This window comes from Muscardinus avellanarius, assembly GCF_963383645.1.
Source record: "Muscardinus avellanarius genome assembly, chromosome: 2".
In the NCBI taxonomy this organism is placed as follows: Eukaryota; Metazoa; Chordata; class Mammalia; order Rodentia; family Gliridae; genus Muscardinus; species Muscardinus avellanarius.
In genome coordinates, this window is record NC_137787.1 from 33,728,514 (window position 1) to 33,747,453 (window position 18,940).

An 18,940-nucleotide genomic window follows, 5' to 3' on the forward strand; every position below is an offset into this window, starting at 1 on the left:
TGCATTTTATATTTTGATGCATTATATATGAGTACAAGTTTCATCTCAGATTGAAGTCTCTGGTAACTGCAAAGTATCACATCTATTATGTTCAATCACTGCAGTTAAATAAATACTTAACTTCCTTAAATAGAAGTTTCCATTTAAGAAAGAGACATCTAAATAGTTTGAGTGTTTATGCCTTTGACATTAGGTCTCCCTAAGGAAATGTCAATACTATTTTATCGTTTTTCTATCACTTTCTTATGCAGATCATTCTTTGTTGCTTTCTGGATTTTGTGTTTTGACATTCACCAGGGCACTTTTTGTAAGTTATAAGCACATGGAATCTGAAAATTACTTATTTTTCTATCCAGTTACATTCATTCTGCCACCCCTAACACAGAGTATTTTTACAAATCCTTCCAGAGTCTCATTCACTTAACCTCCAAACTTCCTAAAAACACAAAAATATTCTGTCTCATTAGGGGACAAGAGCAAGTTCTACAGCTAGTTTAAAGAACTCTGATTTTAATTTTCATGAAGTCACTTCAGAAAAGAATAATCATGACTTAAAAGTCAGGATGCAAAGCATAACTATCTTCACATTTCTTGGATAGAAAATGCCTCCACTGTATCACAGAAACTGTTCCTTCCCAATCTCCAAATTGTGAGCTTTCTTACCTCTTTACCAGAGAGGAGAAAGTCTCCCATCTGCCCCATCTGGGGGTCCAGAGATCCTTGGGAGTCTCTGGGCTGGCCTTGCTACCCTCAGGACACCTAGAAACCTCTTTGTAACTTGGGTAAAGGGTAGGAAGTTCAAGATGGTTTGGAGAAATCCTAATAATATGAAACTTCTTCACTGCTAAAAAGAAACTGAGGTATTAATCAGGCTCCACTCTCATGCTATCAAGGAGCAATTTAAAGGCTTATCATACTTTGCTCTGAGTTCTGGCCAACTCTGTAAACTGCCTGAGGTTCTTTCATTTTTAAAATTTGTTTTATTTATATAGAATCTTCAGTTTCTTTATTCAAGTAGGATCATATCTAAAGGGAGGTCTCAACATTTTGAGGTTGTCCCTAAATGCTTTTTTCATTTTACTAAAAATTATCAAAATCAGATCAAAATATACCCATTAAAGAAAAAATTGCCTGTTTTCCTCTGTAGATCACATATTAATTACTGATGTTTTAAGTATCTAAAAAGACTAAAAATAAAACTCTTCTCCTCCAGTTCCTGGGCTATTGACTCTCAATACATACTTTCTGAAAAAATGAATTGCTAAAATAATGAGAAAATATAAACCTACTTGTTAAATAGCATTCATTATTTCTTTTCAAAAAACCTCTATCAGCAATCATTGATAAAAAAAAAATTAAAAGTACACAATTCTCACCAAACAGAAAAATTCCAAATTAATCTTGTCCCTAAATTCAAATCACACAACCAAGTAACCATACACAGTTTAAGGTGCTTAATTTGTTTTCTGATGATTCAAAAACTTCTATAAGGAAAGACCTAAGTGACATGATAGAAATTTTGAACAAACATTGAAAAACTTTTCAAGTTAATGATGTATATCACTGAAAGAGCTAAAGACAAATATATCCTAATCAATTGGGAAGAAATGGCCAAAAAACAGAGCCTCATGCCTGTCACAGTGGGTACCAATTAAGAAACTTTAATATATAACTCACAGAAAATAATATATAACTCACAGAAAAATACAAATGACACAGTTTTAAATGTAAAGACAGACATGGCTGGTGTAAGGGAAGATTCTAAATTGGGGTGGACCAAAGAGTTGACTACATCCACTGGCTCTGACACCATGTCCCTGAGGTCCCCTGAGTTTTCCTGTTCTGTCCAACTCATGTTGAAAGTGAGATGGCTACAGTGGTTCTAAGGTTTAAATATATATATATGTGTGTGTGTGTGTGTGTGTGTGTGTGTGTGTATACAAAGTATACATATATACATATATATACACATGCATATATATGTGTATATATATGTAATAGTATAAAATATATAGTACAAAAAGTATATAGTACAAAAATATTCAGAGGAGACCTTCCGTTCAAGATGAAGAAATGATCTTTCCAAGAAGCCTTTAGAAATCCTCTCCTGGAGCATCTTCCACAGGAGCTACATCATATGGCCACTCTCCAGTAGCTGGCACTGAGTACTGGCCACAGATGAAGGACCCCAAGACTCACCCTTGGAGGTAGATTTTTCATGTGGACTAAACTGGGTGAGAAGCATCTTGAGGGGAAAGCTATCTGACAAAACTAGAGTTCCAGGGGGTAGGAGGAGGAGACTCAATGCCAGGCCAGCAAGCACACTGCTCTACAACTGGCTATCTAGGTCATGGTGAATTGGGATTCCTAGATTAAAATGTATGGCGCATCGGAGAATGCTTGGCCTGTCGAGCTCCCTAATCCAACTGCAAACCTGAATGCAAGATTCTGGGCAAATGTTTACTCACTCTTGCTCATGCAGTCTTCTGACTAAAGAATTCCTGCTTTACAAAGCTGCTCCAGCTTCACTGAGGAGCTGTTCATAACACTGAGCTGAACTGAACTTCACTAGCTCAACTTCTTGGAGAAAGAGTGAATTAATTTATCCCCTTCTTTCCCCTTACCATTACCCAAATATTTGAAGCAATTTGCTGGTTCCCTCTCAACTCCATTTTCTCAAGTATCTTTTTTTTTTTTTTTTTTTTTTTTTTGGTCTCAATGTTGCTTTGTAAAATTTTCATTTAAAAGGTGAGCTGAGCTGTGCGTGTTGGCACACACTTGTAATCCCAGTCCTTGGGAGGCTGAAACAGGAGGATCACACAGGTTCAAAGCCAGCCTCAGCTACTCAGTGAGGCTCTCAGCAACTTAGTGAGACCCTGATTCCAAATAAAATATAAAATAGGTGTAGGAATGTAGCCCAAAGGTAGAAAGCCCCTGGGTTCCATCCTCAGTACCACAAAAATAAAAAATAAAAAATAAAAGGTGAGCTATTTAGAATACTTCATTATACCATCATATTAGGTCCTTTCTGAACTGGCATACAGTGGATATATTGTGCTATCAGTGTAGAAAATGAAATTCAAAGTCTGTTAACTAAACAATAAGATTTTTCATGTGTGAGATATGCACATGTGTGAATGTGCATGTATATTTCAGATTGTTGGGCTAGCAGAATCTTCTCAATTCATATTCTTTGTAGTCATCTTTCTAGTCTGTTTTATAGTTAAGTATTGTATAAGTGCGAGTCTTAAGTTGCAACATATCTGGGGTTGAGATTCCTAAAGAGAATATACCTGAGCATACTTCTATGGTATGTTACTCCTGTGATTAAAGTCTACACAAGAAGGCTTTCTTCTTGATTGCTAAGGAAATGTCACTTGATCTTTCAAAATAATTCATAACATCAAAAGAAGGAAAACTAAAAAGAGAACTTAAAAAGTTAAGATAATGAATTTTAAGTTAAGTAATTCTGCCACGATTCTGTAAGTATAGCTTCTATAGTCATATGATAAGGGAGGCATACTATCTTTTTAAACAGAAAATGATATACTTATAGGACTTTTTAAAAGATATATATAATATATATAAGCTATACATACATATCTTATAAGTGCTATATTTATACATAAATGTGTATTTATACATGTTATATTTATATGAGCTATACATACAACTTATATTTATAAATGCTTACATATTATATATAAAATTATATATAATACATATATGATATGTATCACAAATACATATATATAACTTGGGATTTAACTCAGAAGCATTCTATCTCCAAACTAAACCCTCCAAACCTTTTTCTGTTTGAAAACAGGGCCTCACTAAGTTGCTGAGGCTGGCCTCAGACCTGTGATCCTCCTGTCTCAACCTCCCAAGTACTGAGGTTAGAGCTGTTTACCACCACACTTGCCTTAAAAAGCTATAATTGAAAATCAAAATTTTAAGGACATAACTTCCTTATTAAATTTATCTGGAAATATAAGGTATTTATATGGAATTTGGAACAAATGTCTCATGGAATTCTTATAAATACCAGTTTAATTCCAAGAGCAGCCCACAATGTCTGCTTGACTCATGTGCAATTAAGAAATAATATAAAATGAGTTTGAGTTCCTAGCAATAGAAGAGCCAGTGTGGTTAAAAATTAAGAGTCTAAAACTTTATTACTCCCACCAAAGTGTCCAATAGCAAACATCTCTTTGTGAAACTATCAAGGAACCAAAGAGTTGCCTCTACAAGCTTCCAGAGTCATTTGCCAATATTATACAGTGTCCTCGTTGTTGGCCAGTTTGGCTCTTTTCCCACTTTCTAAGTTATGGGTTCTCAGGTATCCAGCTACTTTATATAACTTCTTTATTTCCTGGTATCTCTCAAAAGTCAGATTCCTTCCTCCATCCTCCCCACTCTTCATAAAAGCCGCTGCCAGTCACTAGGGAGAAGTCAACAGCAGACACACTCTCACACACAGAGGCTACCAAGCTTCCAGAATCTTAGGAAGTACTGGGCAACTCTCAGTGTACTACAGTTTAGACAAACTTGCTTCTCTGTGTGTGGAACAGCAGACATCCTTTCTTGCCACCATGTTTAATTCCTAGGGATACATTCACATCTCTTGCTTGAAGTCACCTACTCCTTGTAATATTCTTCCAAGAACAGCTCGTTGTAGGGTCAGCAGAGAAAAATGTGTCCTCTTGACATAACCAGCCACCTTCCTTCTAAACCTCTCTCACACTCTCTGCCGGGCTCACTCTTCTCACAGGATGGCAAGCCTCTCCCAGACCCCATGGAAATGTCTGCTTAAACACAGTGCTGGTGAGAGAGGAAAGAACGGAAAGAACACATGGCAGATACATGTGTTTGCTAGATCCTAACCCAATGTGGTAGACAGAGCAGGAGTTGCTGATTTTACAAATTAGAACACTGTGGTTGAAGGATACTAGGATAATAAGAAAAAGCTGGATTTACACTGTCAAAGCCCCACACTCTGCCAGGTAACACTTCGCAATCTTGCTTTGGTGAAGCTAACTTCGGCTAAATATTAGTAGGATGAAACCCGATTAAATCAACACATACTTAGGTATTGGTGATGGGTTGACCAATTAGCATTCACAGGCATTTGCATGTTTTGAAAGAGGATATTTTATAAGTAGCTTTCTATTTGGTGCAATTTCAAATATTATAGCGAGATTGTAATTTGTAAGTTACACAATTAAAATAGATGTGTTTAAAAAGAATAATTATCCCACATTCTGGGGCATAAAAATGCCTCTACAAATAGTTTCAAACATAGCTAATGTGAGAGAGAAATTTTGTAGAATTAGATCCAATAATATAACATGGCTAAAGGCATGCTATAAAGTTGACAGTGTTCATTGATCCTTTTTCTGAGTTACGTTTTTTAGCTCTAAGTAAAGCACTATTTTAATCTAAAATGTTAGGCTCTCTCCTACAAACTTGAAATTTTATGCATATATCACTTTATTTTTTACTCATATCATACTAAAATGCTTAGCTAAATTAATTACCACTAAGATTGGTGATTTCTTTTCTCTCCAGCCTCTGATAAAAATTCTGAATCACAGACGTGCACAAAAACAACAAAAGTACACTCGGGGCTACATATACACCTCATACATACACTTGTGCAGATTCTCTTTCTTTCATAAACACACACACACACACACACACACACACACACTCGCACATACTATACTCATTCAACCAGCTACTGCAGAAGGCACCAGGGAGAGCATATTTGACATGGCCATCATCAAGATTACTTTAGTTTAAGTTACTATCTCCCAGTGCCATTTGTCTTTGCCATAGTAAGGTCACAATGGTATTGATTCCAAAGTACTCCTCTGGGGTTGAAACATGCCCACAAACTGCCTTCTAATGAAATATTTAAAAGAGACAACATAGTTTGGTGGGAAGAAAAGGTAGACAATTAGAAATCATCAATTCTAGTTTAAATCCTATCAATGACCAAAATCAAACATCTTTATTAAACACCAAACTACAGGTAATAAAGCCAGGTGTTAAAAGTATTGTTTATGTCTAGCCCAGTTCTAAAAGAGCATACAAGACATTTGGAGAGACAAAACTAAGACTGAAGGGGTTAAAACATAATAAACTTCTTAAGAAGAATTTTAACCTGTAAGAAAGGCAAATAGCTGGATATTTAGAGAGGGAGAATACTTGATTATTTCTATAAAAATACAGAGTACAGAGAATTCACTTAGGATTGAAATGATGTGGAAACATTGACTAGGCAAAAAATACAATTTGACCTGGATCTGAAAAGATCAATAAGAATTGAACAGCAGGAATAAATACACTCTTTACATGTATATAGTGCTTTCTCATTTCCATTGTATTTTCAAGAACAAGTTCTCAACCTTCCCAATGATGCTGTGAGAAAGTTATCATTTATCTTTCTTCATTTCACCAGTGGGAAAACTGAAGATCAAGTGGTCAGATGGTTTACTTAGGATCTCAGAACACATATTCCATCTTTGCCCTACAACTGTGTGAATATCTCGGAAGTGTCAGGCCCTACTGCAGGCACTGGACACACAGCATGTACACGTCCAAGACCCCCATGGAGATAAAATTCCATAATATTCCATAAACCGAATCCCAGGTAGGCAAATAGGGACACAGGCAAAATAAACGAGTGGAACATTCAGGAAAAAAGGTTATGAAACAAGAAAATGCATGGTACATAAGAAAATCGTATTGGAGTTTCATTGTGGTTGATGCTTAAGAAGGTTGAGATCATTTGAAACATTCTGAGGTCGCTAAATAAAACGCCTGGCTGTGAGGCACGGATGCCATTCAGTACACTCATCCCTTGTTATCAGGGGACCGGCTTCAGCAGTCATGTTCTACTACCAGAATCTACGGATATTCAAATTCCTTTTATAAATAAATTTGCATATAACCTATGCACATCTTCTCACATACTTTATTTATTTTTATTTTTTTGGTGGTACTGGGGTTCCTGGAAACCCTTCTACCTCCAGGCTACACTCCCAGACCTATTTTTATACCTTTTTAAATTTGGAAACAGGGTCTCTTACTCCAATGTGGCTGGCTTTGAACCTGCGTGATCCTCCTGTCTCCGCCTTCCAAGCGAGGGGATTACAAGCGTGCGCCACCACGCCCGGATTCTCACATACTTTAAATCAATGCTAGGTTATGTATAATGTCTGATACCACATAAATGTTATCTAGATATTGCAATGTATTCTTTGAAGACTAATGACAAGGGGAAAAGCTCACACATTTTCAGTATGGTCACAACCATCATAAACCTAACCACATAGTACATGAACAGGATGACATGCAATGATCAAACAAGTGCAGCGGAGTGTGAGGCCTGTCCACTGGTGCCCCAGCAGGGGATGCCTGCACATCACTTCATCTGTGAAGCCACAGCTCAGTGCCTGGCACATGGCAAATTCAGGTTGTGCTTTATTTTTTCTCTTTAGTTGTGTTTCTATCTACAATTAGTTGGATCCACAAATGTTGAACTCATGACCATAGAGGACCAACTGTATACACTAAAAGGAAAAAGATTTAAGCAGCACTTTTGTAATAGCTTAAATATAACCTACATTATTAATTGTAGTATGATAATTACCATAGCACCTAAATAAGCATTTATGAATGACTGTCTTTTTCTTAAACCATATTAACTGGTAAAATTACTTTTTTTTTTTTTTAAGCTCCAATTGCCCGTGAAGAAACTAAGGCCCAAGAGGTTAAGTTGTTCCAAGCCACAATGGTAAAAGAACCCGAGAAATGAACTGCCTTTGCCTGTCAGTTGAATACTGTGTTGACACAACAGTTGAGAGGAAAAGAGTAGACTCATAGTAAGAGGCCACATTCCTCAACAATTACATTAGCCCTGACCGGAAATAATACACATTTAAGTTTCTTAACAGTGCAACTGCCAAGAGAGGAACAGATGCTATATGAGACAGGATGAAGGGGTGAATTAACTGGTTTTATTATTTTTTTAAATAACTGCAAGTTTAAGCCTGAAAGAAGTTGCTTCTACAGACAAAAAAATAAAAGAAGGAAGAAAAATAAAAGAGGGAAGCCAATTTAAAACTGAATGGTTTTGATCTGCATCAGCTATTATTCAGATCCTAGGGAGGGAATGCAGCAACAGAAGAAATCAGCTGCATGCACAGATCGGGTATTCCCTCATTTGGAAGATGATAAGGCCAGGCCACAGGATCCTGAAGTGTCTCTGGAGCCTATTACTCTGTACTTGTGTAAGTCTATGGACAAAGAGTAATCCTGAAAAGCTGAAGATGGAATTTCTTAGCCACGGTAATCCTTAGGTTTCCTTAGAAGCTTTTTTGTATTTGTTTCTGAAGTACTATTCAGACGTTCTCTTTGTTCATTTATAATATCAACACCCATAAACCAAAGTAAAAATTTTAGAAAAAAAAAAAAAACACCATATCCTGACATGTTTTTTTTTTTTTTTTTTAATTTGGGGGGCAGATAAAATCAGTGCTTTCATTGAGATAGACAAAATGAGGGCTCAAAAATGAAATAATATGGGAGCTTTAAAAAATTGCTCAAAATTCAGTCCCCCTCTACCCAAAGAAACAAAATATACATGATAAAATGATAAACTACACACTGAAAAACTTACACACTTCCTCACATCTAGCCTTTAGCCTTTCAACCAGTGAATACCAGTCTAAAAGAAAAAAAAAAAAGTATTATAAATACAAAGAATTTGCTTTTGCTTTTCTTAGAAAAATCACAACAGAATAAAAATATGCAAAATCTGGTTTTACCATACACGTTTGTTCTGAAAGTTATACTAAAAATAAAAAATTTAAAGTCAAGAACGATATAATGCATCATGTTTTGGAAGTGTGTCTGGTGAGCTGGTTTCTAGGTAACTGTGACCTCCACTAGAGGGCAACAGAGTGTTCTCAGAAAGAAGCAACTTGGCTTTGTGATGGAGTATCCAGTTTTAGGTTAGTAGTTCAATCACTGTGCAACCAATCTATATTGTAGAACTGTATTAGATTCCTGAATGCTATATTACCAAATTCTATGTTCTGCTAAAAAGGTTATCATTTTAATCATACTGGCATTTTCATTTCAGAAATACTAGTAATATGTTAACCTAGATGTTCTATCAAAGCAATGAAAACCCTATTGTAAAATTATTTTAACAATTTAATAACTTCTAAATGAATTTAAAGCTGTTTGTTAAAAACTGTCAAAATTATAGTAGTCTCTTTGATGCTTTAAAACAATGAAATTCCTAAATCAGAACACATAGATTAAAAATGCAGAATCAACACTATCATAATATTATTAAAATAACAGCTAACATTCAGTATATGTAATACTACATTTAAAACTTTATATAGTTTACCAACATAGTTTTCTATGGTAACCCTAAAGGAACTAACATTATATCATTTTTCCAAATGGTGAAATGGAAGCTAAAACAGGAAAAGAAACTTGCCCAAGGGCACATGACTACTAGAAGATAGAGCTGATGTAAAATTATAATATTTAAGTACCAGCTATCACTTGTGATTCTGGAGTCGATCTCTTCTTGATGAAGCCCATAAGAACCACAGACATCTCTCCAAACTTGGAGGTCTATGATAAGCAAAGCTTAGCCACAGAGAGAGACATCTTCCTATGTCAGTGAAGTACATAATATAATTAGATGCAAGCTGTAGGCAGAGACTGAATTAAATATGCATGACATACTAATTATGAATTGATTTTGCTGAATCCCATAGTTACTTCTATCACCTACCTTCTCTTAGCAATGGTGATGACTGTGTAAAAGAAAACTTCATGCTTATTTATGAATGCTGAACTTTAGTCTATACAATAATGGATACAAACACCCAACTCACTGCTTGCCACATCATTTAGAAAAATATTGAGGTAGAATGACCCTGGGTTCAATCCCCAGTACCACATTTAATTCTAGGTTGCAGAATCTTGTTCTGTCAGTCACTACCTGTGTGACCTTGGGTAAATCACAATTTTGATGCTGTCCTAGCAATTAAAAATAAGGCTAAGCTAGTGATGTGTGTATGTATGCTTCTACCATCTTGTACTCCATTAAGATGTATGACTACAATGCACCAATAAAAAATTTTTAAAAAATAAATAGTGTAACATATTAAAAACCTGGTTCCTCTGGGAGAGGCTCTAATGGAAAAACAAGTTAAAAAAAAAAAGGAAGAAAACTTCCAAAGAGATAGCATTTATGCACCAAGCACTGTGCTGGCCAGAGAAATAATAGAGTTAAGAATAAAAGTAAACTATGTAGGCCAAAGGTTTTAAAAATCTTTTTTTTTAACTGACTCAACTCTATTAGACCTTTCTCTGATTTTAAGTAGACTATCACTTTATCGGTTTTTTGCCTTTACTGAAGTATATCAGATTGGTTTTCCATATGATAATGGCCTCCGACTATACTGCTTTCTGATTTTATGTTTCCACCTTTTATGCCTCATCCTTTGCAGTTGGGCCATCAACAGGTCCTTATTGCCATTTCTCACCTGGAGTAAGTCTTCCCTGGAAACCGAAATGTTTCAGCATTAGCACATTGATCGTGTCCACCCATATACGCCTTTTTTTGTTTGCTTTCAATCCATACTCTAAATGCGAGAGAATATTGGGTAGCCACTTTCCAACTCACTGAAATTTGTTTTATTTAAGCTCAATACTTCTCAAAGAATCTTGGGCAAGTTTGGTGTGCCAATAAATAGCCACAAAGCATCATTTATAATACTGCTTAATCTAAACCAACAAAAAAGCTGGGCGTGGTGGCACACCCTTGTAATCCCAGCCTTTGGGAGGCTGAGACAGGAGGATTGTGGTTCACGGCCAGCCTCACCTACTTGGTGAGGCCCTTTGCAACTCAGTGAGACCCTGTTTCAAAATAAAAGATAAAAAACAGGGCTGGATGTAGCTCAAAGGTAGAATGCCACTGGGTTTCATCCGCATGTACCGCAAAAAACAATAAATAAATAAAAATAATAAATGAATAAACCAACAAAAATAATGTAAAATAGAGTTTGATAGAGCCTTTTTTCAATTCTAAATGATGGATCTTAGAAAAACCTTAAAATTGCTTAAAAAAAAAACAAACACAAAATAACATAAGCAATGCTCTTTTTACACTTATATTTTTTTAAACAATGGAAGGGCAAATTTTTTTCTGGCAACATCAAAAGTTTATCTCATCAAATCTGCAAAGGATATCAGTTAGACTTCATGGAGAATCATTGAATCTCATTAAACAAATGAATAAAGCTGTACCGAAAACATCCTCTACTAGGATTTTAACTGATCATCTAACTTTGTTGTCTTATTTACTAATGGTGGTAGAGTTCCATTAAAAGAGAAATTACATACACTAAAGCTCTTTCTGTGTCTAGTAAATGAATTATGGTTAAAATAAATTTTACTGAGAGAGTTAAAAAAATGTTGTACAGGGAAGAGTTTCAGCTGGACAAATTATCTCTCTGGGTACCGTTCACAGAGCCATCCGTCCTGTAATGAATTCTTGGATAAGGTCAGGGTGAGACACTGTCTTTTGGCCCTTCTTAAATTTGCCATTTTTCAGTTTCTTGTTTTAATACACTGACATCAATGAAATGTGAGACAGGATCTGCCTTCTTCATTAAACAACCTAACACTTAGACTATTTCAAAGGAAGAAGTAGGTCCTAGGGAAGAAACAAAAGGCAAAGAAAAAAAAAGTGAAAGCCCTCCTTTAGTGCTGAGAGGGTAAATCAGACATTCTGTACCAGGAGACCACTAAGTACACAGGAAGGGTACATCAAAATCCTGCAAGCAAGAGTCAGCTGGAGAGGGTAAGGCTTTCCTTTCACACATTCAGTGTTCCTCATGAATCAAGTTTGTGAAAGATATTTGTGTGTATGAGCTATTAATAATGCAAGAAAAAAAATTGAAATAAACATGTTCCTGTCCCTGTCCTCCAGCAGCTGTCAGTCTACCTAGAGAGGTAAGTCCTTCCAAAATGGCTAATTATCATGCAAAGCAAACTGAGCTTGAGCTGTAACAGAAAACATAAAAATAAATATATAGAATATCTGCCAAGAGTAATATAAATCTGAATAGTCAGGAAATATCTCATAGAAAAAGAAAAATATAAATTTTACCTGAGTTCCACAAACCACTTATGTATATTTCATTAGAGTTTGAAACATGCATGTGTTTTAAAAACACACACACACACACACACACACACACACACACACACACACACTGAGACTGCAGAAAAACAGTGTTTACAAATATAATTTAGTCCAGTACAACAGTGCTAAGAACATATAGTAGAAGAGACTTTAAAAGCAGTCCAATTCTGGAGGACACAGTAGCCACTGATAAGCGAAACCCAACCTGGAAGTATTAATGAACAATGCATTCCAACAGCAACTGAATCCCTCACTTTTATACCTTTCTCAGTTTAGTATCAGAAAAAAAAACAACATTAACACTTTGTATTTGCAATAGGATTATTTCCCAGGTGGCAAAATATGTTCAAACTTTCTGGAAATATTTAGTTTGGTGCTTTTATCTTTAGCAATGAAAACAAGAGCATCACTCAAGGTTGTTGTTTGCCAGCTACTTTAAGAAAAAATTGTCACCAATAGTTTTTTATGAGGTTATTTCTCCTCATAATTTTTTCTACCATGAAGTACATCTGAACCATAGACACTAAGTTGAATGTTTACGAAGGGCCAGACATGAACCACAAATCTGGCAGCCCTAGTGAGAACTCCAACCCCCTTAGTGACTGACACTAACTTATTGAGATGTATCAGGAACTCATGGGAAAGAAGTGTCTACTAATTAGGCTATCATAAACAGACTTCCAAGCCTTGACAAAGTTTTTCCAAACATCTGATGAAGAAGTGTGATTTATGGGCTGTCCAGGTTAGTCATGAACAGATGGTATCTTTTAACAGTAATTGACACATGAGTTTAAGGATTTCAATCACTTGCACACATGCAACTCTGTAGGGGAAAACCAAGAGGCAGAATTTTTAGAGTCCTCTACCTTATCTTTGTCTTCCACAACATCTGCCAAGACATCGTCTGGATCCAGGATTCCTCCATCTGTGTATTCTAAGTGATGGATCTTCACCCAGTAACCAGGATCCTGTGGTAGAGCAAACAGGTTTTAAGACTCAGTTTTTAAAATGTAAGATACATGATACTTTTAAAGGAAATAAATTGAATCATTAAAATATGCCCTATTAATAATAAAATTTATAAATATCCCAAAATAAATGTCATCTTTTTATTTAAATACTTGGCACTTTTTCCTGTTTAACCTCAGGCAGTGAATCAGAATATATATATATATATATATATATATATATATATATATATATATATATATATATATTCCATCAGTTTTTCTGGGACATAAATGGCCATGTAAATGTAAATTACCTCTAGCAACCTGAAAAGCATATTGAAAGAATTTGTATTTTTTGTAATGCCAAAAATATACTAGAATAAAATGATCTTCTTGAAGGTACTTACTGAAACTGAGAACAAATGTCCAAACTGAAATACCAAAGTTATGGGGGATGGGGAAAAAGAAAAATCCTAAAAGGCATAAATCCATGATTGCAATACCCATCACCTTGGAAGATACACATAGAGTGGAATGACCACCAAACATTTCATCATTTTTTTCTTTTAATATGTTTTATTGGTGCTATAGTCTCACATCATAATGTAAATCATGTTGACAGCTGTATACATGCACACAGTATTTAGTGCCCTTCTGGAATCCCTCTCCAAAGCCCCCTTCCCCACACAAAATACTGAGAGTGACATTGGTATTTTCACACAGCCAATAGTAATAATTTCTTCAATGAATGTTCCTCTTCCCCCATCTCTTCCCTTAGATCACCTTCCTAACTCCACTAAGGTTTCTCCCCCATTATCTGGAGTCCCTTTGGTATCCCCATTACTCCCTAGCTTCTATATATTAGAGAAAAAATATGACCCTTCACTTTCTGTGACTGGCTATTCTCATTTAGCATAATGTTCTCCAGGTCCTTCCATTTTCCAGAAAATTACATAATGTTGTTATTCTTTATTGCTGAGTCGAATTCCATTGTGTGGATATCCCATAATTTTGTACTCCATCTATTGATGGACACTTAGGTTGTTTCCATAATTTGGCTATTGTGAATTATGCTGCTATGAACACAGATATTCATATATTACTGTAGTTCGTAAAGAAACCCAAGTGTGGTATAGACAGATCATATGGTGGATTAATTCCCAGTTTTCTGAGGAATCTCCATACTAATCATAGTGGCCAGATTAATTTGAAATCCCATCAACAGTGTAGAAGAATTTAAATTTCCCCACATCCTTGACAACATATATTATTTTTTTACTTCATGATAATTGCTATTTTGATTGTGGTTAGATGGAATTTCAGCGTAGTTTTGATTTGAACCTTTTTTTCATGTATTTATTTTATTGGTCATGTGTACCTCTTCTTTTGTGAAGTGTCTTTTAAATTCAATTGCCCATTTTTTGATTGGATTGTTTTTTTACTATAAAGTCTTTTAAAAAGTTCTTTGTACATTCTAGATACTATTCTATTAGAGCGATAACTGGCAAAGATCTTCTCCCATTTGTAGGCTTTCTCTTTAGACTCTTGATCATTCCCTTTGATGAGCAGAAACTTTTTAACTTAATGCATCCCATTTATGAATTCTTATTTTAATTTCCTGAGCTATGGAGGTCTTGTTGAAGAAGTTTCTACCTGTTACTATATTATACGTTGAAGTATTGGACCTATGCTTCCTCTAGTATCTTCGAAGTCTCTGATCTAACTTCCAAGACTGATCCATATCAAGTCAACGCCTGTGCAAGGTGAGAGGTAAGGATTTAGTTACATTTTTCTACAACTTGATAACTAGTTTTCCCAACACCATCCATTTGAAAAGGTTGTCCTTTCTCCATTATATGTGTCTGGTACCTTTGTCAAAAATCAATTGGCTCTAAGTATGTGAATTTGTTTCTGTATCTTATATTATGTTTCATTGGTCTGTGTGTCTGTTTTTTTTCAATACAATGCCATTTTTATTACTATATGTCTTTACTATTTGAAGCCAGGAATTGTGATGCCTCCTGTATGGTTCTTATTGTTGAGAACTGCTTTGGCTATTCTGGGTCTTTTGTTTCTCCATATAAAATTTATGAATGATACATTTTTTCCAGGTCTGTGAAGAATAACATTGGTATTTTGATAAGGAGTGGATTGATCTGTAGATCTACTTTACTACAATGGCCATTTTTATAATATTTATTCTGTATATTTAAGAGAAAGGAAGATCTTTATATCTTCTAAGATCTTTAGTTTCTTCCTTTAGTGTTTTATAATTTTCACTGTATAAGTCTTTTATCTCCTTGGTAGGTATATTCCTAGCTATTTTATTGAGGTTTTGAGGTTATTGTGAGTAAAACTGTTTTCTGGATTTCTCAGTGGATTCATGGTTGGTAAACAGAGAAGCTATTGATTTTTTAGGTTGATCCTGTGCCCCACTACTATGCAAATTTGTTAATCATTATAATAGTTTGTTGATTTTTTAGGTCTAAATATAGAATATTACCTGAAAATAGGTAATTCTTCTTTCTATTTAAATTTCTTTGATATCCTTCTCTTGTCTTATTGCTCTCACAAGAATCTTAAGGACTATATTGAAAAGGAGTAGTGATAGTGGGCATCCTTGTATTGTTCCTGGTTGGAAAGGAAATATCCACAGTTTTTCACCATTCAATATGATGTTGGATTTGGGTTTAATATGTATTGCCTTAATGATATTGAGGTATGTTCCTTTTACTCCAACTTTCTGCAGTATTTTTTTTTAAATGAATGAGTGTTGGATTTTGTGAAATGTCTTTTTCAGCATCTGTTGAAATGATCACTGTGATTTGTATCCTTAGTTCCATTTTTATGGTAAATAACATGAATTTATTTGTGTATGTTGAATTAGCCTTGCATTCCTGTGATGACACCAACTTGGTCACATTGTATAATTTTCTTGGTGGCTTTGGATGTACATGACTAGTAATTTTTTTTTAGAATTTTTGTGTCTATGTTCATCAATAATATTAGTCTGTAATTTTATCTTCTCAAGGAATCTTTATTTGGTTTTGGTATTAAGATGATACTGGCCTCATAAAAAGAGTTTAGAAGAACGCCATCTCTTTTGAGTTCATGGAATAACTTGTGAAATACTTAGTTTAGTTCTTCTGTATAAATTTTGTAGAATTCAGCTAGGAATCCATCTAGACCTGGACTTTTCTTTGATAGGAGGCTTTTTATTGCTGCCTTTCTCTCTGTTTTTGCTATTGGTTGGCTTAGGGTCTTTTCATATAACTTCTTGGTTCAACATAGGTATGTTGTGTCTAGAAATCTGTTGATTTCTTCCATGTTTTTCACTTTATTGGAATTTACATTTTCAGAACAGTTTCTGATGATCCTCTGAATTTCCCAACTGTCTGTGGTGATGTCTCATTTTACAATTCTAATTTTAATAATCTGAGTTGATTCTTTCCTTTGGTTAATTTGGCTAGTGTTTTTTCAATTTTATAATCTTTTCAAAGAACCAGCTTTTTGTTTTTGTTTTGACTTTGTATTAATTTTTGTTGCTGTTGTTCTCTATTTTATTGGTTTCTACTCTAATTTTAATTAACGCCTGCCTTCAACTGGCTTTGGGATTAGACTGCTCCTATTTTTCTAGGTCCTTGAGGTGTATATCACTAGGTTGTTTATTTGGTGACTTTTTCTTATGTGGACACTCAGTGCTATAATTTTTCCTCTTAACTGCCTTCAAAGTGTCCCATAGGTTTTGGTAGATTGTATCTCTATTTTTAATTCCAGAAAATAATATTTTTATTTTCCCCTTATTTCTCTTCTGATCCAGTCCTCATTCAAGAGTACAGACTATAGATCAAATACAGTCTCACTGCATTTATGTAACTCCTTTTGGTCTTCCTGTTGATCTCTACTTTCATTTCACTGTAATTTGAGAATAGTCTGAGAATTATATAATATTTTTGAATTTGCTGGCACTTGCTTTGTGGCCCAGGATATGGTCTATTTTGGAAAAGGCTTCGTGAGCAGTTGAGAAGAATGTGTTTTCAGCTATTTTTGGTAGGTCTATTTGGTTTATAGTGTCCTTTAGGCCTGAAGAGTCCTTACTCATCTTTTGCTTAGAAGATCAACTTAGTTGTGTGAGTGGTCTGTTGAAGTCACCCAATATTATAGCATTTGGGTCTATTTGAGACCTGATGTCCTGAAGACTTTGTTTTACAAAAGTGGGTACATCCACATTTGAAGCATATATGTCCACTATGATATTATTTGTTGGATTGTTCCTTGTATTAATAAGAAGGAATCCACTTTGTGTTTTCTAATGTGTTTTCAGTCTCCATTTGCATGGTATATATATATATTTTTTATCCATTCACCTTTAGTGTGTAGAAATCTATGGCTGTAAGGTGAGTTTCTTGCAAGCAATATAAAGTTGGATTATGTTCTTTAATACACATTTCCGTTCCCCATCTTTTAATCAGAAAGTTAAAACCTTTGACATTCAGTGTTATTAATTAAGATATGATTTTTGTTACCTGTCATTTTGAGTTCTATTTTCTATTTGGTGTAGTGTTATTTTTCCTTTGCTTAGCTTCTCAAATAGTGGGGTTTGCTCCTTCTCGGATTCTGATATTTGCTTCTCTCTTCTTCTTTTTTTTTTATTTCTTTAAGTATTTTCTCTAGTGTTGGCTTGGCAGTCATGAATTCTTTTAGTTTCTGCTAATCCTGGAATATTTTTATTTCTTCATCAATTTTGAATAATATATTTACTGAATATAGTAGTCTTGTTTGGAAGCTGTTTTTTCCAACATCTGAAGTACATCATACCAGCCCTTCCTGTCTTTCATGATTTGGGTCTAGAAGTCTGCAGTGATTTTCTTTTTTTTTTTTGGTCCCTGAATGTCACCTGTTCTTTTGTTCTCACTGCTTTTAAGATTCTTTCCTTGGCCTGTTAGTCATTTTGATTATTAAGTGGTATGGGGAAGTCCTTCTTTGATCTTGTCTTGATGGTGTTCTTAATGCCTCCTGTAGGTGGGTGTCCAAGCCTTTCTCTGTTTTGGAAATTCCTTGATATTACTTCTCTAAAAAAGTGTGTGATATCCTTCGTTTGTGCTTCTAGACCTTCTTTAATGCCTATTATCTGTAAGTTAGGATGTTTTATATTGTTCCCTATTTCTTGGGTGTTCGGGTTGTGTTGTACTGTCTTCTCTACACTGTTGATTCTGTTTCCAGTTCTGAGTTAACTGTCTTCCAAGAGTGATACTCTGTTTTCCATGTGCCAGAGGCAGTTTCTATTGCAGTCTTTAATTCATTTGTTGACTCCTTCATTTTGTTCAAAGACTCTTTTTGGTTCTGCTTCTCTATGTCCATGCTCTTTCATTTTCTGTACTCTTTATTTGAGGCCTTTGATCGTATTGAAGATGAAAATTTGAAATTTTCCTCTGGTGTTTCCTGCAGAAAAGTACTGATGATTTCCTTTTTTGTTGATTTGTGAGTTTGATTCTCTGTTCTTCATTCTTATATTTTCAAAGTTCTCATGTTTGTATTTCTGTTGTCTTAGTATATTTTTCTTCTGTGTGTGTGTGGTATGTGTGTGTGTGTGTGTGTGTGTGTGTGTGTATGTGTGTGTCCTGAGTCTATTTGTTATCCCTTTACAATAAGGTCTATGCTGAGGGTATATATTTGCACCTACAATTCAGTCTCATGTAATCAAACTTTTAAATTTGTCCCCAAGAGCCTCTTTAAATAGATATAG

General features: G+C 34.9%; 1 protein-coding gene across 4 annotated transcripts in view; it reads right to left on the bottom strand.

Annotated features, from left to right (window-relative positions):
- PARD3B (par-3 family cell polarity regulator beta) overlaps positions 1-18,940 on the bottom strand; it is a gene marked incomplete at both ends in the record, with an annotated part of 1,045,674 nt that overhangs the window by 893,875 nt on the left and 132,859 nt on the right. For all 4 annotated transcript variants that reach the window (XM_080690300.1, XM_080690301.1, XM_080690302.1 and 1 more), the window contains one exon: positions 13,111-13,212. In XM_080690300.1, the coding sequence (XP_080546426.1) occupies positions 13,111-13,212 (102 nt within the window). The remainder of the gene's footprint in view (positions 1-13,110; positions 13,213-18,940) is intronic.